General features: G+C 40.5%; 2 protein-coding genes across 2 annotated transcripts in view; one reads left to right on the top strand and one right to left on the bottom strand.

Moving 5' to 3' along the window:
- trpm6 (transient receptor potential cation channel, subfamily M, member 6) overlaps positions 1–12,102 on the top strand; it is a 30,343-nt gene extending 18,241 nt beyond the window's left edge. The window contains exons 26-40 of the mRNA XM_029259540.1: positions 957–1,819; positions 1,988–2,075; positions 2,125–2,143; positions 2,983–3,109; positions 3,633–3,679; positions 4,693–4,751; positions 5,305–5,330; positions 6,629–6,679; positions 6,834–6,899; positions 7,500–7,786; positions 9,262–9,344; positions 10,377–10,582; positions 10,705–10,756; positions 11,347–11,456; positions 12,020–12,102. Of these exons, the coding sequence (XP_029115373.1) occupies positions 957–1,819; positions 1,988–2,075; positions 2,125–2,143; positions 2,983–3,109; positions 3,633–3,679; positions 4,693–4,751; positions 5,305–5,330; positions 6,629–6,679; positions 6,834–6,899; positions 7,500–7,786; positions 9,262–9,344; positions 10,377–10,582; positions 10,705–10,756; positions 11,347–11,456; positions 12,020–12,102 (2,167 nt within the window). The remainder of the gene's footprint in view (positions 1–956; positions 1,820–1,987; positions 2,076–2,124; positions 2,144–2,982; positions 3,110–3,632; positions 3,680–4,692; positions 4,752–5,304; positions 5,331–6,628; positions 6,680–6,833; positions 6,900–7,499; positions 7,787–9,261; positions 9,345–10,376; positions 10,583–10,704; positions 10,757–11,346; positions 11,457–12,019) is intronic.
- Positions 12,103–19,037: 6,935 nt separating this feature from the next.
- The window catches only part of rorb (RAR-related orphan receptor B), a 35,931-nt gene continuing 33,399 nt past the window's right edge, over positions 19,038–21,569 (bottom strand). Inside the window, exons 8-10 of the mRNA XM_018759998.2 lie at positions 21,290–21,400; positions 20,391–20,503; positions 19,038–19,662 (exon numbers count right to left, since the gene is read on the bottom strand). Coding sequence (XP_018615514.1) covers positions 19,507–19,662; positions 20,391–20,503; positions 21,290–21,400 — 380 coding nt within the window. The 3' untranslated portion in view covers positions 19,038–19,506. The remainder of the gene's footprint in view (positions 19,663–20,390; positions 20,504–21,289; positions 21,401–21,569) is intronic.

Raw genomic sequence — 21,569 nt, 5'->3', positions numbered from 1 at the left:
TTCGTGGTGGTGCTGCTGTAAACAAACCTACTGCGCTGCCAGCCATATAGAAGTATAGGACATACAATTATGTACAGTACATAATACTTGGTAATAATAATAAACACCTATGCTACTGATTTATGTATTTATTATAGGGGGGCGTGGTGGCGCTGCGGGTTGGACCCACTCCTGCTCTCTGGTGGGTCTGGGGTTCGAGTCCCGCTTGGGGTGCCTTGCGACAGACTGGCGTCCTGTCCTGGGTGTGTCCCCTTCCCCTCCAGCGTTCCGCCCTGTGTTGCCGGGTTAGGCTTCGGCTCCCCGCAACCATGTATGGGACATGTGGTTCAGATGGTGTGCGTGTGTGTGTGTGTGTGTGTGTGTGTGTGTGTGTGTATTTATTATACTGTACTTTTTATCATTATTTTAGTGTACTCTTTTTACTTATATAAAAAAAATTTACTGTAAACCATTATGCTGTGTTACGCCGGCAGCAGCGTCATAAATCTCATGTTTACCGCATCTCTTGACTGGATCGGGGCTATACCATATAGGTGTGTATAAGTATGCTCTATGATCGAGGCTATACCATCTCGGTTTAAAAAGTACAATCTATGATATTCACAGAACGACAAAATCACCTAACGACACATTTCTCAAAATGTAACCACATCGTTAAGCGACGCATGTCTGTAGTAAGATGTCAAGTTTTCTATTTTAACGATCCCTTGTTTAAATCACTCAAAAATTTTGCTCCTTCAAGGTATCCTGTAAGGATTTGTTCGTGGATTTGTAAATGGCTTTTCAAGATTATCATTGTTAAAACGTTTTGTAATCTGGGGTTGACTTTTGATTGAAAGTGAAAAAAATGCAAACCCAAGAGCCATAGGTCATCTCAAACTGTAAGGTAAGGCACAGTTAAAATAAGTAACTTAGAGAGTTTAGTGAGTTTGTGGTATGTGTGCTCTGTGCTTTAGGGTTGAGGAGGTCAGCGGGGAGCTGCAAGACGTAGCAGAAAAGGTTAATCTCATCAAGGATGCCCTTCAGTCTCTGGACAGCCAACTTGGACAACTACAGGATCTGTCAGCACTGACTGTGGACACTCTGACAGTTCTGTCGGCAACGGACACAGGGCAGGCGGAGGAGGCCTTGATGGCCAAGCGGCGGTCTGTAGAGGGTGCCTGTGGCCAGCTTCCCCACAGCTGGAGCCACGTGGGTCACGTGGCTGCTGGTGTTGAGAGCTTTCGATGCAAACTACACAAGCAGTACCGCAGCACTCCATCCTCCTTGTTGCGCTGCCTTGTCCGCAGCCCAAAGCCATCTTTGGACGAGCAGGACTGGGGCTCTGTGTTTTCACTGCCTGAAAGTAAAGCGGACAGCATGATCTCTGGGCCTCTGTCCATCACGTGTAGTCAGAGTCCGTTAATCAGTCCACACTATGCGTTTCCTCTAGGGAGCAGGGAGAGGACACCTTGTTGGTCATGTGATTCATCGCAGAGCTTCCCTCCGGTCTTTGCTGCTGAATCATCAGAGGCTTTACACGACAAGCACAAGATGCATAAATCATATTTTCACCGAAGTCGGCAGGTCTCGGTAGAGGAGGAAAAAGAAGGGGAAGAGAATAGGGGAGACACTGGCGTACACACATCCTTGGAGGACAGCAATCAAAGTGAGGGTGCAGATGGGAGCTCGGGGCGACTGAGAAGCACCTCCAAATGGATCCACTCCTCCATTCCTGTGTCCAATTGCCATTCGAAGAGGAACAGCTCGGCAAGAAGACACAGCTGCAGTCTGTGGACCAAGAGGGGCAACGCAACACTCAGTCCGAGTCAGCAAAGAGGTGGGGCCACCTGGGAGAACATCACCACTTACAAGTTACAGGGTCACTTTCGACTGGCTTTTTCTTTCAGACAGATTGCAATGAAAGGTAGACAATGCTGACGTCAAAAACCTGATATGAGCTGTTGTCCAAACCACTGACACCCAGATCCAAATGTTTTCCTCAAAGGATTACCGAGATTTTCTGAGATATGCCATGTGAAGAGACGAGGGAGCAAGATGAAAGCACGGAACATGAAGACTGTAAAGATTCTGGAGCACAAAGCAGCATCTGTAAGGTTTCGTTGTTTATTTTAGCGGCCTGAGTGGTTCAGCATCCCTACCGGTGTCAGTATTAATATAACTTTTTTGGCCTTTTTTTCTGTTCAGAAAGCTGTGGTCACACAAATGTTAATGGAAGATGCCTCTGTAACTGGTCACATACTGAACGTATTGGTGCATGTCTATATGTACATTTTCCATCTTGCTTATATTCGGTCATTAGTCTGATGTTTTTCTCCAAAGTTACTGGCACTGTTAGTAAGTTACTTAGTCATTTACCTGTTTATGGATCTAAGTGATTTTACTGGAGCACTTTTAGGTTGGAACCTTGCTCAGTTATACTATTGTTGGGATTTAAACCTGTGACTTTTAGGTCCCAAGGCAGCAGCTCTACCCACTATGCTACCAGTTGTCCTAGTTATTGTTTAAAAGGACTATATTAGTATAAGAGAACTAAACACCTTAAAAATAACTCTAAATGCTAATGCACCTGACAGTTCTTGTAATGTTTCAGTTTTTTGGCATACATGTGGGACAAACACTTTGCTTCTAAATGCTTAAAATGGGACAGCTGGTAGTGTAGTGGTTAGGGTTACTACCTTTTGACCCAAAGGTCGTAGGCTTGATTCCCACCTCCAGCTCTGATACCCTTGAGCAAGGTACTTACCCTAAACACCTCCAGTAAAATTACTCGGCTGCATAAACAGGTAAATAACTGCCGGCACCTTAACGGTGTAAGTTGCTTTTGGAGAAAAAGTGTCAGATACCTGAATAAATGCAAACGCTTTATTAGCAGCTGACCTAAAAATAGGCTCATGAGAGACATTGCAGGTAGATTTAACTAAGAAATTGTTTTTTTTTTTTTTTTTTTTTTTTTAAGGGTTAGGGTTACTACTACTTCAGGTAAGGATTAGCAGTTGGTGCATCCCTCAGTCTTATATATTTCAGGAGTCGAGCGTAAGGAGACGTCTTGGAGGAGAGACTGCCGAACGTAAGAACTGGTCAGCTTCTGCCAGCCCAGCCCAGCTCAGTATGTATGGGTGATGTAAAGTGACACATCTTCTGTCTGGTGTACACTCTTTACATTGTTTGTGCTTTCGAACAATTGAGGTTCCAGTGCTGCTTGAAAGAATGTGCACTCTATAGGGATGGTCATTATTCTTGGATAAAATATTAAAATAAACGTATAAAATGAGTGTTAAATCTTAAACTTATAAAATGAATAAATGGTGATGATTTACACAGCTGACTCTACTTAGCTACTTGGTTTAACCAGTGTAACTTGGGGTTCACTTATTTTTCCACCTGCTCTACTTTCGTGATTCTACTACACACATGAGTTCGTCTAAAGCAACATATGGAATTGATCATTACACACCTTTTATCTCAGATGGGAAGGACTGCTTCTCATTAATAACCATTTTGTGGTAAAACTAAGGGACTCAATGTGTTCATGTACTTTCAAGCAGCACTGTATGTGTCTGAAGTGAAAATCTAATCTATCTTGAATTAAGTTATATGAACTGACATGCATTGCTCCTATGTTATTGCAGATTTTGGATCTGTGGATATGTTGCAGAAATGTGGGTCTTCTTGCCAGGTAAGACCAGGATTGCCAGGTAGGGGCTTAACGATGCTGGAGAAGTTTTTAGTGTGTGTCATACCCAGGATACAGACTCACAGCCAGAATGTTGCTGGTCCTTCAAGGGGTGCTGTTGTAGTACCCTGAAAGAAGATACCTGACTTATGTTGCTCCAGTCAGGCACTGACCTATATTAATGGGAGAAACTGAGACCCTTTAGTGAATTCCATTTGAGGAATAAAATCAACTATTTACCCATTTACAAGGAGAAATTGTGAGTCTAATCCATCCATCCATCCATCCATCCATCCATCTCTAATTCTTATCCAATATGATGATCCACAGCGTATTCTGGAAGCCTAGAGTGTAAGGCAGTGCACACACTGGACACACACTGGGCACTCTGTGATTATTACTTAGATGATACATTTGTCCAAAGGTGTCTTAGAGTCTTAGATATGTAGAATGAAGAACCTAAAAAGGCCCTTGCCTTACTATAGTGTCTCCTAAGCCTCGTAAATTGCCATTTTTGAGCTGTTTCCATACATAATGACCCACAGTGCTTTGGAACTTACCAGAGCGCTCAAGATCCAAGCTATGGAAAAAAAAGGCTCATGTACTGACTCTAATTTTACTCATACTCTTGTGGTCCTCCACATGATTAAGGAGCACAGTTTTCAAATGTCTCCTTAAAAGCTTTTTATTCTGACAGCTTTTACATGGAGTTTAAGGCACACATTTAATTTGCCAGTACAAGTGCATTCACATATGTTGTAAACTGGACACTCAAAAATCAGGGCAATGGTCTAGCATTAAAAACAAGTCTATTCTGTCTTTTTTCATGCACCATGACAAGAATTTAAAAAAAAAAAAGCTTCACATGAGCTTTCTAAGGTCTTTCTCTGCTCAGCACTGATGTCAGGCACATTGAGCAGTGTTTGTAATTTACTTTTCATTTTCTGCCAGCAGTGGCAAGAATAAAGGAGTGCTTTTCATTCAAAGCCTGTAGTGATGCATTGTTTCTCTTCCAGGAATCTTGGTGTTCTAGTTCTTTGAACAGCTGGACAAAGTCCGTCAGCTGTGCATCTTTGTAAGTCCCTCCACGTGTACAGGTGGTCCCCGACTTACGATGGTTTGAATAACGATTTTTCAACTTTACGATGGTGAGCTGGTGATAGACATTCAGTAGAAACCGTACTTCAGATTTTGAATTTTGATTTTTTTCCCTGGCAAGTGATATGTAGTACGATACTCTCTTGTGATGCTGGGCAGCGACAGCGATCCACATTTCTCAGTCTGTCACGCAGAGGTGTGTATTAGGTGTATTAAATGCATTTTCAACTTACAATATTTTTGATGTAAGATGGATTTCGTAGAACGAAACCCCATTGTAAGTTGGAGACCACCTGTATAGCATTGTCCCAAATGTACAAGTGTGTATTCCTCTATTTGTTCACACAGTGCCATGGCTTCATAAATACTATTCTTTCTCTTGTATCATACTCTATCCATTGTAGAGTGTAGGTTTTCTGGTGTCTGATGTCTGTCTGGAATCATTTCTAGAATAACAGCTTCTGTTTAATCTACTTGGAACAATGCAAAACTAACCCTAAACCTCATTACGCTGCTCTTTCTTCTCCCAGGGTGCACAGTGGAGCTAGGTCTGAGGGTAAGATTTCCTTTGTTTCATTCAGTTATTGTCCTTTTTTTTTTTTTTTTTTTTTTTTTTACTTAAATCTTTCGAGACACTTCTCATTCAGAGCCATTGAATTTCTCTCAACTTTCAAGAAAGGTCTCAAAACTCTCCTCTTTCGGACTCACTTCTGCCCTGATCTCCTAAACACTTGATAAATGTGAACTTTTTTTTTTTCCCCTCTCTTTGAAAATTTGTCATTTCATTTTCTTAAATAATGGAGAAGCCTATATGCAGTTACTTGTGTGATGTACACTAGTTTATATGGTGGAATGTGACAAATTAACGTATTCTAGAATCGTGTGTCTGGATCCAAATCTCTTTTTTTTGATGTATTGCACTTGTTTATTTTTTCTGTGAGATGTACGTCACTTTGGAGGAAAGTGTCTACTACTTGAATAAATGTAAATGAAAGACTGATTTAGATAAAAGGATGAAATTTTCAGTGGGTGACCATTTTTCTCTTATAAGACTTAAACTTGTCAGGCCAGGCTGACTAGGCTAACTCTAAAAATATAGTTTTACGGTTAGAAATTGTAATAACTATGAAATTTAAAGCTTTATTATCTACAAAGATTAATAATTGGTACATAACAATAATAAAGCAGCAGTGTTTTTTGGGGCTGCTACTTCATTTTTAATTTATTGTGTGGACATGTATATATAGAATAAATTTGATTATAGGTGTGCATGCAGTTACATTTATGCATTTTGCAGTTCAATACCTCAATCACTCATCTGCACACTAGAATGACACACTCGCACTCAACACACAATGGGCAGTTTAGAACCACCAATTCACTGAAATGCATGTCTCTGGACCGTGGGAGGAAACCAGAGCACCTGCCGGAAGCACAGGAAAACATAGGGAGGACATGTAAACTCCACACAGACTCAGCAGGGATTTCACCCGTGTCCTGTCCAGGACAGCAGTGCTAGTCGGTGCATCATTGTACTGCAGTGAATACCTACAGTAGAAATGTAGAAACAGTAGAAATGACATATGAGCAGCAAAACTTGTAGAGGAAAAGTAGCAGGTGGTGAAAGGCTAACTTACAAAGGTGTCAGGAATCTCAGATCTCAGGAGCTGTGAAATAACAGGTGATCCATAAGATTCATTTAAGATTCTCGATTTAGGAAAGCAACCATTGACTTCACTCCACATTTCTGAATACATTTTAGTTGTGAACTGTACTATATAAATATAAATGATCTTTGATATATCCTTGTGCTAATGCATTTTCACATGGTGGCTGAATTGGTCTGTCTTTCAGTGAAGAGCCCAACATTTCAAACTGTTGAAGATTTTAATCCTCATTATTCCGGTGAGTTTAGCTGATTTTGAGTGTTCGGTTTTGTTGGAGATGAAACAGAATGAAAGTCTCACCTTATCCGTTGATAATAAATTTAAGTCGGTGTTAATGTGCTTCATAATGAAGACTGTCCCTGAAATGCATTGCTGTTTGTGCCTTGTTTTAGCGGTGGAGAGGAATAACTTAATGAGACTTGCTTATACAATACCGTTCCCTCCCATTTGTGGCCTCGGTGAGTTCCCTCCAAGTGCAGTTACTTGCTCCTCAGCCTCTCTTCAATTTCATCTCTTGAAAGAACATCTATTTTGCACACTAGACATCTAGACATGACCCGCTTTATATCTCTTTTCGCTTGTGTCTCAGAAAATTTCCCTAATGCAACCTTCATTCACACGTATCATTCGTTAATAGTCTAATATTTTATTATTCCTTATTTTCCGTTGCTTGGACAAGCATGTGCGTGAAATATATTTGCAGGTATTTTTAATGACCAAGCTACCTGTGAATGGAATACTTTTAATTGAGCAGAAAATGAAGCTGTAATCAATTTTTAATTTATTGTTGTAATGTAAAATTTATTATCACATCTCACACCTGGCCTTTCCTTCATTGTCTATTAAACATTCTCTTGTTTCTGTATTGGGTACATTGGCACCTCTTCAGTCTTCTAATGGTTCTATTATTAATTTATTTTATTTATTAAAGTCAACATGGGTACATGTGTATGTGCTAGAAATTATAGCCTCTTTCATCTGGTGCCGTTGTTGAAAGTGCTCTTAAATCCTCTTGTACAGTATTACCAGTGACCTTCCCTTCCCTTTATGGTGAGCAGCTGGTGAAGAGGTCAGTGTTTACAGCCTGGACGAGAGCACAGCGGACAGCCAGGGACGCACTGCTTCTGCGTGGTCGGAGTGTGGCTTCACAGCCATGCTGCAGCCTGTGTCGTGGGAAGGGATGGACGAGGGTTTGCACAGGGCCGTTCGTGTGGTGTGCACCTGGGCGGAGGGGCCCCTCCTGAAACCGAACAATACCTACATCGTCAAAACCTTCAGTCCTGAGGTGGTCGAGAAATGGCAGAAGGTCTTCCACAGCAACACTCCTCTTCAGCTCTGTCTCAGGGTACTGACGCATGTTCTCTGTTCAGCACCTTTTCTGAGGTTAGGGTAAGGAAAGTAGAGTTTCATAGGACCTGATCCTTCAATTAGTAGTGCTCCTCTCCTCTGCTCTCCTCTCCACACACAGTTTTCAAATACAGATGGTCCCTGACTTATGATGGGATTACGTTCCAATAAATCCATTGTAAGTCGAAAATATCGTAAGTTGAAACTGCATTTCATATACCTAACCTACTGAGCATCATTGCTTCTTATCCTTTAAGATGGTCAAGATCATCAATTGCAAAAGTCCAACTTCACGTGCGATGGCCGTCATGGGCTTGCCGCCTTCATCAAAGTCAAAGTGGCTTGTATTGTCATTTCAACCATATACAGCTGGTAGAGTGTACAGTAAAATGAAACGTTCCTCCAGGCCACATAAAACAACACAAAGCTACTTACACATGACCGCATAAAGTGCACATGTGCAAGATGTATGCAAGATGTGTGCAAAATGTGTGCGAACAGCACAAGACTGTACAATCATTACTAAACAAGAAACAATAAACACAGTAAAAAAACTGAAAATATTACAATATAATAATAAATACTATAGATATAGACATACTAATTAGAGTTTGTCCTCAAGAGGAATTGCCCTTCTCTTCTTCTTCCCACCAGTAGCAGGAGACACAGATGGCCGTTTCGTAGACATGATGGATGCACAAAACACAACGTAGATAAGGGGGGTATCCAAAAACACCCTGGAAACACAGAACACTGTAGAGTATCAATTGTATACACTAGTGACCGTGTGACAGACTGGGAGATGCGGATCGCTGCCCAGCATCACGAAAGACTATCACACCGCATGTCGCTTTCCCTGGAAAAAATCGAAATTCAAAATTCGAAGTACAGTTTCTACTGAATGTCTATCGCTAGCATACAATCGTAAAGTCAAAAAATCATATGTCGAACCATCGTAAGTTGAGACGCATCTATAGTTACGATTAGGGTTCGGATTATGAAGTTTTGTAGTTTTTGCAGAGCTCCTTTCTTGTATATGGCGTAAATCCAATATTTGTTTCTCTACTAACACAGCTATGCTTACTGAGCTCGTTTGAATGGCAATTCCATAGTGTTAGTGTGTGTGTGTGTGTGTGTGTGTGTGTGTGTGTGTGTCTGTGTGTATATATATATATATATATATACTGTATATACACACACACATACACACCTCATATTAGTATCAGTGTATGGCTAGGGTTAGGTTCAGTTCTGTTCCAAGAAATCTGTTAAGATTTATGATCTTGAGGATTCTAAGAAGGTTATACAAATTAACCTCTGCAGTTTATGAGGTTAGGATATTACCTTTTTATTACCCCTAGAAACAAATGTCCATAGCAGGTCACTGTCCAATAGATTTATTTGTTATGTTCATCCTTCTTTTGCCTCTGCCTTTCTTTGCACAGTTTTCAATGAACTGTCACTTTTTCACAGGAAATACAACAACAGCGAGCTGCTCAGAAACTCATGGACCTATTTAACAAAATCAGACCTCATAATATCCCCTATGCTCCAAGGTAGGCTAAATACAGCGCTTATTTGTTTACTGGTGGCCTGGTGGCACAGCAAGTATCTCTGCTGTCTCACAGCGCCTAGGTGGTGTGAGAGGACATGGATTTAATCTCTGCTCAGTCTGTACGGAGTTTGTATGTTCTTCCTGTCTGTGCGGGGTTCCTCCGGGTGCTCTGGTTTCCTCCCACAGTCCGAAGACATGCTGTTCAGGTTCCCCATAGTGTGTGAGTGACAGAGAGTGTGTGTTTCACTGATGTATGGATGAGTGACCCAGTGTAAGTAGTGTATCTAGCAGTGTAAGTCACCACGGTGAATAAGGTGTGTGGGCTGGTAACACTACATAGAGTTCATTGGAAGTTGCTTTGGAGAAAAGCATCTGCTAAATAAATGTAGTTTTTTTTTTTTAATTCTTGATCTCAGAACCCTTAATTGCCAGTGTAGTGCATCACGGGACTGGTTGCGGTTTCGTGCAAAACATGAAACATAAGTCAGTAACAATACACACCATAGTCACCATGTACAAGTAATAAATAAGACAGCAGTAGTGCAAATAATATACGACAGTGGAATTGACAGCAGTGTGGTAATGACTACTGCACGCAAACAGGAGTGCAGTTAAGGGATATATTTCAAAGGTGGACAAGATTTGGGACATAACAAAACCAGAAGTGGATGGGGGGGCACCACGGTAATTTTTTCTCAACGGTAATATCTTCAAGGCAGTTTTATTTTATTCATACATTCGCACAAATAATGTAAGTATGATGTGTTAATAATAATGCAGATTAATTATCACACTGTTTTCAGCAATTCAGTAAATTCAGATTCATTAAAAAATGTTTTGGATCATGCAGTTCCAAAGGAGGTACTGAGTAGCAAGCAATGCTTAATTATGCAATTTATAAGGTGTCAGTAATAAAATATATTGTAAAAGTATTTAGATTTTCAGTGTGTGTATTTAGAGAGGGCGCGGTGGCACAGTGGGTTTGGCTGAGTTTTTTGAAGGAACCCCACACTCAATTTTTTCCTTCTTTCAGATTCCTAGATGTGTCCCTGCTGTACTGGCACTCGGAGGACAAGTGGTTCACCATCCAGAAGTACATTGCAGGAGATTTCCGAAAGTATAACAACAGAACTGGCGAAGAGATGACCCCCAACAGCTGTCTGGAAGAGACCATCCTTGCCTTCTCTCACTGGACGTACCACTTTACCCGAGGCGAACTGCTGGTTCTGGACCTGCAAGGTTCTGGTCACTGCTTAGTTTTCTTGCAGTTCGTTGGAAACTGTCTAGAGGTCCTCAGTGTCAATCAGGTGAGAGTGGCCGTGGGATCGCCAAAGTGAAGTTTTTTTTTCGTATTTCCGCAGGAGTTGGCGTAGAACTGACGGATCCATCGGTCATCAGATCAGACAATGAAAGGTATAACCGGAAAGTTTCTTGCGATGGACAGCTGCATGACATTTACATTTATTTATTTAGCTGATGCTTTTCTCCAAAGCAACTTACAGTGTTAAGGTTACAGTTATTACAAGCTTACTAATATTTACCCATTTATACAGCTGGGTAATGTAGCTTTAACCACTACACTACCAACTGTCCCTTAGGGGAGATGTAGAAATCCAACTCCTTGACCAAGGTACCTGATAAATTTAATTATTCAGCTGACACTTCTCTCCAAAGCAACTTACAGTATTAAGGTTACAGTTTTTACAATTACAGGCTTACAATTATTTACCCATTTATACAGTTAGGTAATTTTTACTGGAGCAATTTAGGGTAAGTAGTTTGCTCAAGGGTACTTCAGCTGGAGGTGGGGATCAAACCTGCAACCTTTGGATCCAACGGCAGTAGCTCTAACCATCAATCACAGACTACCAGCTGTTACATGAATGTTGGGAGTCACGTTATTTTGGTCATAGCTGTTAGGAAGTAATTACAAGTTAGAAAGATGGTTGAAGGCCCTTGTGATGATGCTTGATATTTACTGTATGCCTTGTGCTTTGCTACAGTGGATCTGGTGACATGGTGTTTGGGCCTTCCAACCTTGGGGACGATGCTATCCAGAGATTCATTCAAAACCACACGTGCAACTCGTGCTGCAGAAAGCTTCATCTCTCAGGTGAGGGCAGTCGGTGGAGGACATTGGGGTCTGTCCTGGTGAAGGCATTCTGTAGATGTTCGATCCAGGAAGACCGCTGTGAATCTGACAGATTGTCTTCTGGTGCTCCGCTCTTTTTTGTTGAAATTCATCTGTTAACTTCAAATAAATGAAAACCAACTAATTACGCCTGGAATGTTAGGAAAGTGTTTATGAGATATAAAATTATTTCACTTCCATGACAACACAAAGGCAGATGTGAGGGTAGGATCTTCTTTTGTGCTGTGCCCATGTTTACTTTGATTACATATTAATTACAATCTCATGGTAAACACAAGATGGTGTTTAGATCTAGGGGGAACATCTCCTAAGAAGTTTAGGAAAAAACAAACAAACAAAAAAATAAAAATCCCCATCCTTACATGTTTTTTTATTTCAAAGGTGCTTTCTTTTCATATCTTCTTCAAGAAGTTCGGAGCTTGTTGTTTGTAAAAAATATCTGGCCTTTAAGTTTCGAAAGATGTCTCATTTATAGTAATATTTTTGTTTTAGCTGCCATTTATTCAATTATGTTTTCTTGTCAGATTTGAGGAGGAGCAATATCATCGAAGGAGAGGTAAATCTTGCGTATGAAGAGGAAAGTGACTTTTTCACGACCCGTCTTTGACCTCTGACCAGTATTTAAACTGTTTTATTTCATACTTCATAATAGTTTCTTTGTTTTTTCTTTTTTGTGTTAACCAGCTTTATTTCTTCATATTTCCATTTATTCATCCAGATGATGCTTTTCTTGAAAGCTGCCAATAACTTGAAGTATAAAGGAGTGCATTCAACAATATTAATTGATCAACTAATATGAAAGATTTGTTATTGGTAACTCTTTTAATTGGCCTTGTAATTTTCATGTACAGTTAACCCTTGAACAACACGGGTTTGAACTGCACGGGTACACTTATACATGGATTTTTTTCAATAAATATATTGAAAAAAACTCGCAGACGAACCGTGTAGCCTAGAAATACCAAAAAATTTAAGAAAAGTTAGGTATGTCATGAACGCATAAAGTATATGTAGATACTAGTCTATTTTATCATTTACTACCATAAAATATACACGTAATACGTATAACATCTACAGTGTTTTGTATCATATAAGACAATATTGACGTAGGTACTGACAGACAGACAATTCATCTTGTAAACAGACGACGTAAACTTATGGTATCGATAAATACACTACAGTATAGTATTGTAAATACATTTCCTCTTCCTTTTGATTTTCTTAACATTTTCTTTTCTCTGCTTTATTGTAAGAATACAGTATATAATACATATAGCATACAAAATATGTGTTAATCCACTGTTTATGTTATCAGTAAGGCTTCCAGTCAACCGTAGGCTATTAGTTAAGTTTTTGAAGAGTCAAAAGTTATACGCAGATTTTCAACTGCACTGGGGGTCGGCGCCCCTATCCGCCCTGTTGTTCAAGGGTCACCTGTAATTAACACTTTTGCAATAACATAAATGATAGAATAATAGAAAACCTGGAAGCAACCTAATCTGATCCAAATATGTTGTTATTAACATTTTTGTAAGTTGCTGGGATAAAATTAGTAACTTGTCTTTGTCAAAGTTACACCACCATGTGATATTCTTAAACGGAAAAATACCAGCCGGATTTGGAGGGCCCATTTGTGTACTCAGTGAAGTAACTTCACTTTTTTAACAAATCGTATATATTCCTTATATTTTTATATTTATATATAAATTATATTCCTTCCACTATATAAATGTATACAATGGATAAAAGATCCTTGGCCATCAATGGATTTTAAAGACTTTATTTCTTATCATCAAAGAAGGAAAAACAAACATTGATTGTCATTTACAGTAAACATTCAGAATATTCTGTACATTATAAAATTATTTCTAACAGGATCAAACTACATTTTTAAGAACTGAAAAAATGTTTTTACATTCTAAAGCAATGTAAAACATTAAATGCTTTACATAATTCATTTTTCTATTTACAATGACAATTTCTTAACTTTTACCTTCTGTTTTACTTGAACTAAAGCAGAGCAATTGCTGGGACATAAACACAGAAAAACCGATTTTCTGTTGAAATAATTGTGCACAGTAATAGTAAAATTGCATTTTTAAAATAAAAAAGAACTCTCAGGAGAAAAGCAAGCATAAAGAAAATTTCATATAAAAAGAAGGTGTATGCCAGAAACTACAGAATAAAATAGAATACAACTAGTCCCTTTTGTAAAAAGTTTATTGTCATAACCCCAGCATAAATTACATTTAAAAAAATCATATCCAAATAAAGGTTTACTATAGAGCATAGAATGCATGTCTTCAGTAGGGTTTTTGTATTTGCATGGTTGTACTGAGGGGTAAAGAGTAAATAGACAATGGATTTTGCACTGAGAGCCTCATTTGACCTGTTGCTCCAAGAGGGAGTGAACTCTGCATATGCTGGAGCACTGCTGGGCCGTTGTGTGTGTGTGTGCACAATGTCTACTAGTGACTGCATTTCCACCTCTCGTGTGTCCAGAGCATCTAAACTGCAAACAAATGCCAACGGCGCTGAACTTCTCTTCCGACATGGTTTTCTGTGTTGTATATATGACTTCCAACAGTGCGTGATGAACCATTTGCATAAGAGATGCAAAATTGCTTAGTACTAACTGAACATTCAGTTCATACTCTTTGGAAAGTCAGATAAGCTAGAGGAAAACGATGCTCTTGTCTAATTTCGTCTGTACACTACCCAACGAAAAAAGGACGGCTACTTGAAAAGATACATTACAATCAGTTATGTTAGAAAAAAAACAAAATAAGATCTCAGCACTATAAAGTGAGGAAATGCATCCATAAAAATGTCCTTTATTTTTTCCCCCACAGAAACGTCTACAAAAGCATATAGGATTGAACAAAATCAAGTCGGAATTTTGCGTAACACAACTAGAAAACAGAAACGCTACGGAGTGTGTTAGTTTCGAGCTCAGACACGTTGCAAACCCAGCATTTCAATATTTCATGGCGACCTGCTGAAGAGGCTTAATGTGCTTCCCGCACAGGGGCTGCATTTGTCAGTTCCCCGGAGCTCCAAACCTTTTCCCAGAAATATTCCGTTGAATTACCTTCATAGCTGCTTATAAATTCCCATTTTATAGGCTCTCCAGTAGACTTACAAAGTAAGGGATCGATCCCATGATGGCGCTCACACTTATCCACTCTAACTATGGCACTTAAATTTTTTTTTTTTAAAAAAAAAGTTTTTTTTTTTTTTTTTTTTGTAAATTTTAAAAGAGATTTTTAGTTCTAAAAAAAAAAAACTTGTGCACTAAATACCCTTAACTGGTTTTGGTTACAGATGCTACATGTTCTGTGAGGCAGAAACATTCTAATCAATAAATTAAGAAAATGCAAAGAGATTTCTATCCCAATTACATGCATATGTTATGCATAAGTACATTTATTCATATGTGATATTGATGCCTCATGCTGACCTTGGTCCCACACTCCAAAATACCCCGGTGTGGGTGTTCACTATACCTGTCTAATAAAGAAAACCAGTAGCAGAGCCAGGAGCCACCGCGATGGGAAGAGCTGCTGCCCCAGCGAAAGCGAGTGATGAGCCCTGCAGAGGCACACGAATCACAAGGCATTCAGCACAGCGTGCGCCGAATGCAGCGAATCCAGGACATTCAAAGAGAGGAAATCCCTGACCCCCCTCGCCTTAAACCCGCACATTGCATCACGCGAAGAAAACCCCGAAATTGAAAACGCTTCATTGCAATCAGACAGCATGCAAAAGAACAGTGAGAACAACAATAGAATTATAATAACAAAATAAGGAGAATCTTACATCGCAAACATGACGGTAATAAATGTTTACAGTTATTGCTACGGTACCTAACAGTGTAGAACTTGAACCCAGAGCCCCATGTTCACAGTCTATTCCAGAAGAAAAAAAAAAAACAGTAAAAAATAAGCGAATCTGAACACAGGTTCAAAGGTTTTTAGCTGAATTCACTGTTTTGTATGAATGGAACAGAGGTGACTGGCTCAGTTTTGTCACTTTAATCATATGACACTTAAACGTTTCTCCGAAAGCGATAAAATCTGTAAACCTACACTAAAAAAAAAAAAAAAAAAAAAACTTATTTTAAACATACATTTATGCAAATCCTTTATTTACAGAAGAATGTGAGTTGTATCATTTGCACTGATTATTGCCATTTACTCACAAGCACGTGAAGTTATTATTCAGTTTTCCCACTGTGAATTCAGCTAATTGTGTTTCGTCAATAGAAAAATACACATGAAAGCCTTGTCTGGGTATTTCCTACTTTAAACAAAACAGGTAGAGTAAGTTCTCCCAAATGGTCACGACATTTGTTCTTGTTTAAGCACAAATATAGTTCCCTGAGAAAGGTTCCCCCATGCTATGGAGACATGGAGATGTGATTGTCTTTCAGAGGTGTCCTCAGACAGGTGGAGCCTTGAGAGTGTTTGCAGTGGGACAAGAGGCAGAGATAGAATGTGAATCTCGAGAGGAAGAAAAGAAAGAGCCTTCCTGCTGTGCTCAAATTAAACTGGGGAAAAAAAAAAAAAAAAACAGCCCATGAAAAATAGATTCAGATGAAAATTTCAATGCTTAATGATGTCCAACCAGGCATTCTGCATTTCCTTCCTGGTGGTCAAACTGTCCACTTAATCAAAAATTCTTCCAGAAATGGCTATTAAGCACATTATCAGTTAGCGTGTCCTTTTCGCTTATTTACCTATTATAAACTTTATTGATCACATTAGTGAAAACCAGGGCTGTGGAGTCAGTACGCAAAACCTTTGACTCCGACTCCAGTAACCCAGGAATTGCTTCCGTCCCCGACTCCATGACTCCGACTCTCGACTCCACAGCGCTGCTCAAAAGTTGTACAGTATTTTGGGGGTCGACTTATCGGGCGAATATAGGCCTAAACCTATATTACACCTCTAATTTTTGGGGGTCGACTTATACGCCGACATATACGGTACATTTAGTCAGAGTCGGTAAATTTTTACCCACTCCGACTCCAATAACTCAATAATTGCCTCCGACTCTGACTCCGCAGCGCTACTAAAAACCAGTTGATGAATTTAAGCATCAAAGCAGGGCCTAAATGAATATGCTGGCAAGTATCCCGATGTTCTGCTATTTCGGAAATGCGTGCAAGTAACAGGGCGGAAATAAGTAAGAGGTGGTGATGTATCCTCATAGTATGGCAGTGTGAAATTGCCAAAATTGTTTCATAATGCTTCCATCTAGTGGTATAAGACTGTATCATAACATATATAGATATCATCTATTAGCTCCTGTCCGTAAGGAGGGTATTTATCACTACAAATGGAAAAAAATGCTGTATAAAAAGTTGTACATATAAACGAAAGCCGTGAACTGCTATTCCCATCCACAGACTTGTATTCAACCCACAACTGTCTTGACAAAAAGTTAGTGACTAACCTACAGGTACCCTGAGTAGTCAAAAAAGAAATACACTGGAACATACACTAACCAAAGGCAGATATTTTAGTGGCCATACAATTTATTTTAATTACATAATGAAGAAAAAGTATTGACAAACATGCTTATAGTTTCAGATAAATATTGTTTCACTAAAAATAAATTAACACACCGATTGTCTAGCACAGTTTACTATAAAATTCAAATAAAGTATTGCAACTGTAAACTGCAAATGTAAAGTTCCAGTGGAATGACTCGATCACCCTGTGTCTTAAATACGAACGACTAAGTGCTTTTTAGTGAGAGAGTTTCAGAATTGCGTCCTTTTGCCTTTGTAAACCGGAGACAGCAGAGGAATGGCTTTACACGGAAAGCATCCGCAGTCAGACGCTTTCATGTGGACACTGTCCTCGCTCAGATTTTCCCGGGCACACCGATTTTAAATAAACATTACGTCACTGTACCTATCTGCATTTCAAAAAAAAATAAAAAAATAAAAAAATAAAGTACTTTAACACAAAGTATGAACCTGTGTCAAGTACTTTATTGTACTTGACATATAAATGAAACACCTCCAGGTCCCTTGTTGCACTTGTATTGGATTGTAATATATCCTCATATATAAAAAATTGTGTGTAATGTGGGTTACGCATTCTTTAATCCCCACATTGTGCTTTCTTTCTTTCTTCGAAAAAGTCCAACAACCGTACGCGTCCAGGAAAGCGTTGACGGTACAATTACCACACATGCTCGGACCACACCACGTGGCCGCGAAAACCATACGGTGGAATCAAACAGCTTAATGCATCTTTTGGGTGTGTTAACACATCTAAGTATCTGAATGCTTTCTTTAAGACTGGGCAAATTAATCAATTATTTAAAAAAAAAAAAAAATGCAGCGATAGCTAGCAAGTCCGAATTTAGAGAAGAAAGAGACACAGCTCTTGCCATTTTGTAGAAAATTTAAAACAAGGATTGTACAGTGAATAACAAGCACTGTTGAGCACTTCATAAGCATCACGCTACAGAACCCACACACTGCTGCCCACTGTTGAAACCACACAAGACACATGTCCCACGCAGAATTACTTGTAACATTGCAGGAAAATACTATTTACCAGTAAAGTGAATTAATTTCATAACGTTTCTTGTCCTTTTGCGAAAAATGCTAAATACACGTTAAAATAAAAAAAAAAATTTAAAAAAAGCTTTTATCAACGATTCTGGTGAAGGTTTCAACATTCTCCAAAGACATTTATGCCACTAGTGAAATAAATAAAAACAAACAGAAATAATGCAAAGCTAAGAAAGGTGAAACTTTGAAATCATTACTTTTAAAGTAACATTTAAGTGATTTTGTTGTAATACGGTATGCCTTTTTCCTGTTAAAATATCAAACTGCATTAAGAGAAACTATGCCCTGCTAGCGGTTATTATACTACAATTTGTGGATTAAAATAACGCAATTATTGCTGTTCTCCGACAGTCCTTCACTAAACCAGCTTCGGACAGGATGTCGACGCTGGCTGTTCGTGCAAAATTTCGTCAAGTGGTGTTCTACTTACAACATCATCCCTCACGCAATGTTGCCACGATGCTTTGCGAGACGTTGCGTGTTGACGTTACCTCACCGTGGCAATATTAGGAGTAGGTTTAAGATAATGCCATATGTCTGAAGTGCAATAAAAGTTTGTCCTACAAGTGGCTTTCAGTGATTGTTCAAAAGCAGTCCAGCAGTTACTGACAGTATTGCAGCTACAAAAAAGTGATTGACAGGACAGCAAACTTTGTTCAGTCAGAATCTATTCACAAAATATATATCTTCGTGTGGAAAATTAGTCATTTGAAAAAAGGTACAGTTCTATACTCCAACTGAAAGTTGCAATACCCTCTTAAGGTGAATATATCTACAGTAACCAGACAAGGCTTTTTAAAACGTACCCGACCTACTTACTATGTTCCCATTTAACCACAAAGTTCTTGTACAAGTCAACTTTACAAATTCTGTACATGTAAAACTAAAAAAAAAAATAAAAATAAAAAAAAAAACCACACTCACACGCACGGACAAATCCTTAGCCTTCCAGGCCAAAATTGTTTTAAATTATTCCTAAATTATAAACAGAACAATAGTTAATACTGAAGATCTGGGCTACACTAGTATATATATCTACAACAGCTTTCTGGATCAATTTTTTTGCACACCCTCCCGCCTCCCGCCCCCAAGAAAAAAAATATCAATAGTCACCCATCAACTTGTAATATCACATCAGGAAAAAAAAAAAACAAAAGAAAATGGAAGATTAACAAACTTACCCCATGAAAAGACAACTTAAATTGCTCTAAAGTCTGTACATTTCTGGTCAGTTCTCAAAAGCTCCTCTTAGCAGGTGCATATTTACATTCTTAGACTGTATCGGTGAATTAAACTGTATTAAGTGCAGGACATTCCCAGTAATTCGCTTGTTACACATGTTTTGCCCCGTGTTGTCGCCGCTGCTGTCGCTCCATGACCGGCCTGGCTCTGCTCCCCGACGGCTGGGCCCGGGGGCGCTCACTTGGGCCCGCACGAAGAGTCCGGGTTGAACAGCTCTTTGTAGAGCGGCGGGAAGAGCACGTTCACCGTTTCGGGGTGCGACTGCTGGAACGCCTGCAGCTCCTCCGTGTGCAGGGTGCAAAGTGCCGACAGCGTGGGGATCCTGGCAATGAGCTGTGGAGGAGAAGAGGGGACCTCAGTACCCGGCGCCACGCCAAAATCGACCTCCGAGGAGCTCCGCGAAAACAAGGTTTTTCTCGTGGAATCGGGACAAAATGAACGCGCCGCTGTTAACGATGCGAACGACGCCCACCCTGCACCTAAAAAAATGCCGGGCCGTTAAAGAGGACAGGGTTCGGAAACAGTTCACGGTAACAGTGACGATGTTTGAAACTCCCTTATTAACTCGAAAGTGGGAGGGATGTGGGTTCTGGGGGACCTCCAGAGGCAGGCAGCTGCGGGAGTAACGGCACAGACTGGAACGCTTCTTTTTGCGGCACTGTTCTACACCGTTGAACTGGTGCTTGAGAACTTTCCAAATGTCCTCCTGTAGGAAACGGGGTTCATAACCACGCCGAAGCTGCGGCGAAGCAAAATGCCCGCGATATAATCGGATGACTAAAACCGGAAAAGTCTGGGGCTGCTGAGGTCCGCAGCAGGGAATCTCAAAGCAGGTTCTGTGAAGGAAATGTGGCTTCCCATCCCTCGCTTCTTCTCCTTTCCTAGCTAGTAACTAGGACACAGCACTCCTCTCCTGAGCTCCTGGATGCATCACGCCCTGTCACTTCACTGCACCCGTACATCACTGTGTCATAAGCGCGAGTCAGACAACGGAACGTGACACACTGGAGGCCGTGGATACGGCAGTCATGCAAACAACGTGAGAGAGGAGGGAGTCCTACTTTGGCCAGAACGTCCTCGTCCAGGTGGTTCTTCTGCATGACGTGCTGCAGGGCGAAGTAGATCTTCTCCTGGAGTTTCTGGACCTTCCGTGGCTCGATCAACCAGGGCCGATCTGAGACGAAAGGGAAGCGAAACACTCCTAACTCCTTGGCTAACTGATAAACTCGTAATTATTGTGCTCTCTGGTGGGTCTGCGGTTTGAGTCCCGCTTGGGGTGCCTTGTGATGGACTGGCGTCCCATCCTGGGTGTGTCCCCTTCCCCTCCGGCCTTGCACCCTGTGTTGCCGGGTTAGGCAATGGCTCGCCGCGACCCCACTTGGGACGAGTGGTTTCAGACCGTGTATGGGTTAGTGTATTTAGCGTTCATCTTTTTCAGGCACGTGCTCTCGAGAGACTACTGAAACCAAGGTGATGCTCCCAATGCACTCAGTGACATTTTTATGTTATTTCTACACACACATATATATGTGTATGTATGAGAAAAGCCTGTACTACAGGAATAAATGTAATTTCAAGATATGCATCTGCTAAATGAATAAATGTAAACAATGTAAATATAAGATGTGAATGCAGTCAGAAAGATGCGAGTTCTTTCTGAGACTGTGGGCGTTTACTGGCCGCACGGTTGCCTCCGCCAAAAAATGTATGGGAAAAAAACACGTCTCTTCGGCACCAACGCTGTTTCTAGAACTCTCCTTCTGTTATTTAATAACCGTATGCATACGCGTCAAAGTGGGGCAGCCAATAGTGTCGTGGCGGGGGGGTGGGAGCTGAAACGCAACAGGTTTTGGCAGAAAATAGGAGGATTTAAATCCAGCACTGGAGCGGCTCCGCTCAAGACTGCAAACGGAAGGAAGGGGAGGGACGAGAACCCCTAAGCTACGGCCACGCCGTTTACCTGTGGAGATGAGGACGGCGGCCGAGAAGAGCGCTATCTCCTCCTCCGTGAGTTGTAGGGAACACAGGCTCTTGGCAAAGTCAAACACTGCGCTGACCAAGTCATCGCACCCTGATGAAAGCGGAGGGAAGCAAAGAAAGGGAGAAAGACCAACGGGGACAGATCAGCACACGTACAGTTCCGTAAAAACAGGCGATCGCGTCCTTCCGCTTCTAAAATGTGTCCAAACATGTTAACGCACCCTTTCGCACGCGCAAACCGAGGTGGCGCACGTGCCGTC

Source organism: Scleropages formosus, chromosome 17 (assembly GCF_900964775.1).
Source record: "Scleropages formosus chromosome 17, fSclFor1.1, whole genome shotgun sequence".
Lineage (NCBI taxonomy): Eukaryota > Metazoa > Chordata > Actinopteri > Osteoglossiformes > Osteoglossidae > Scleropages > Scleropages formosus.
Note: the sequence above shows the minus strand (reverse complement) of the source record. Positions and strands in the feature narration are given on the sequence as shown.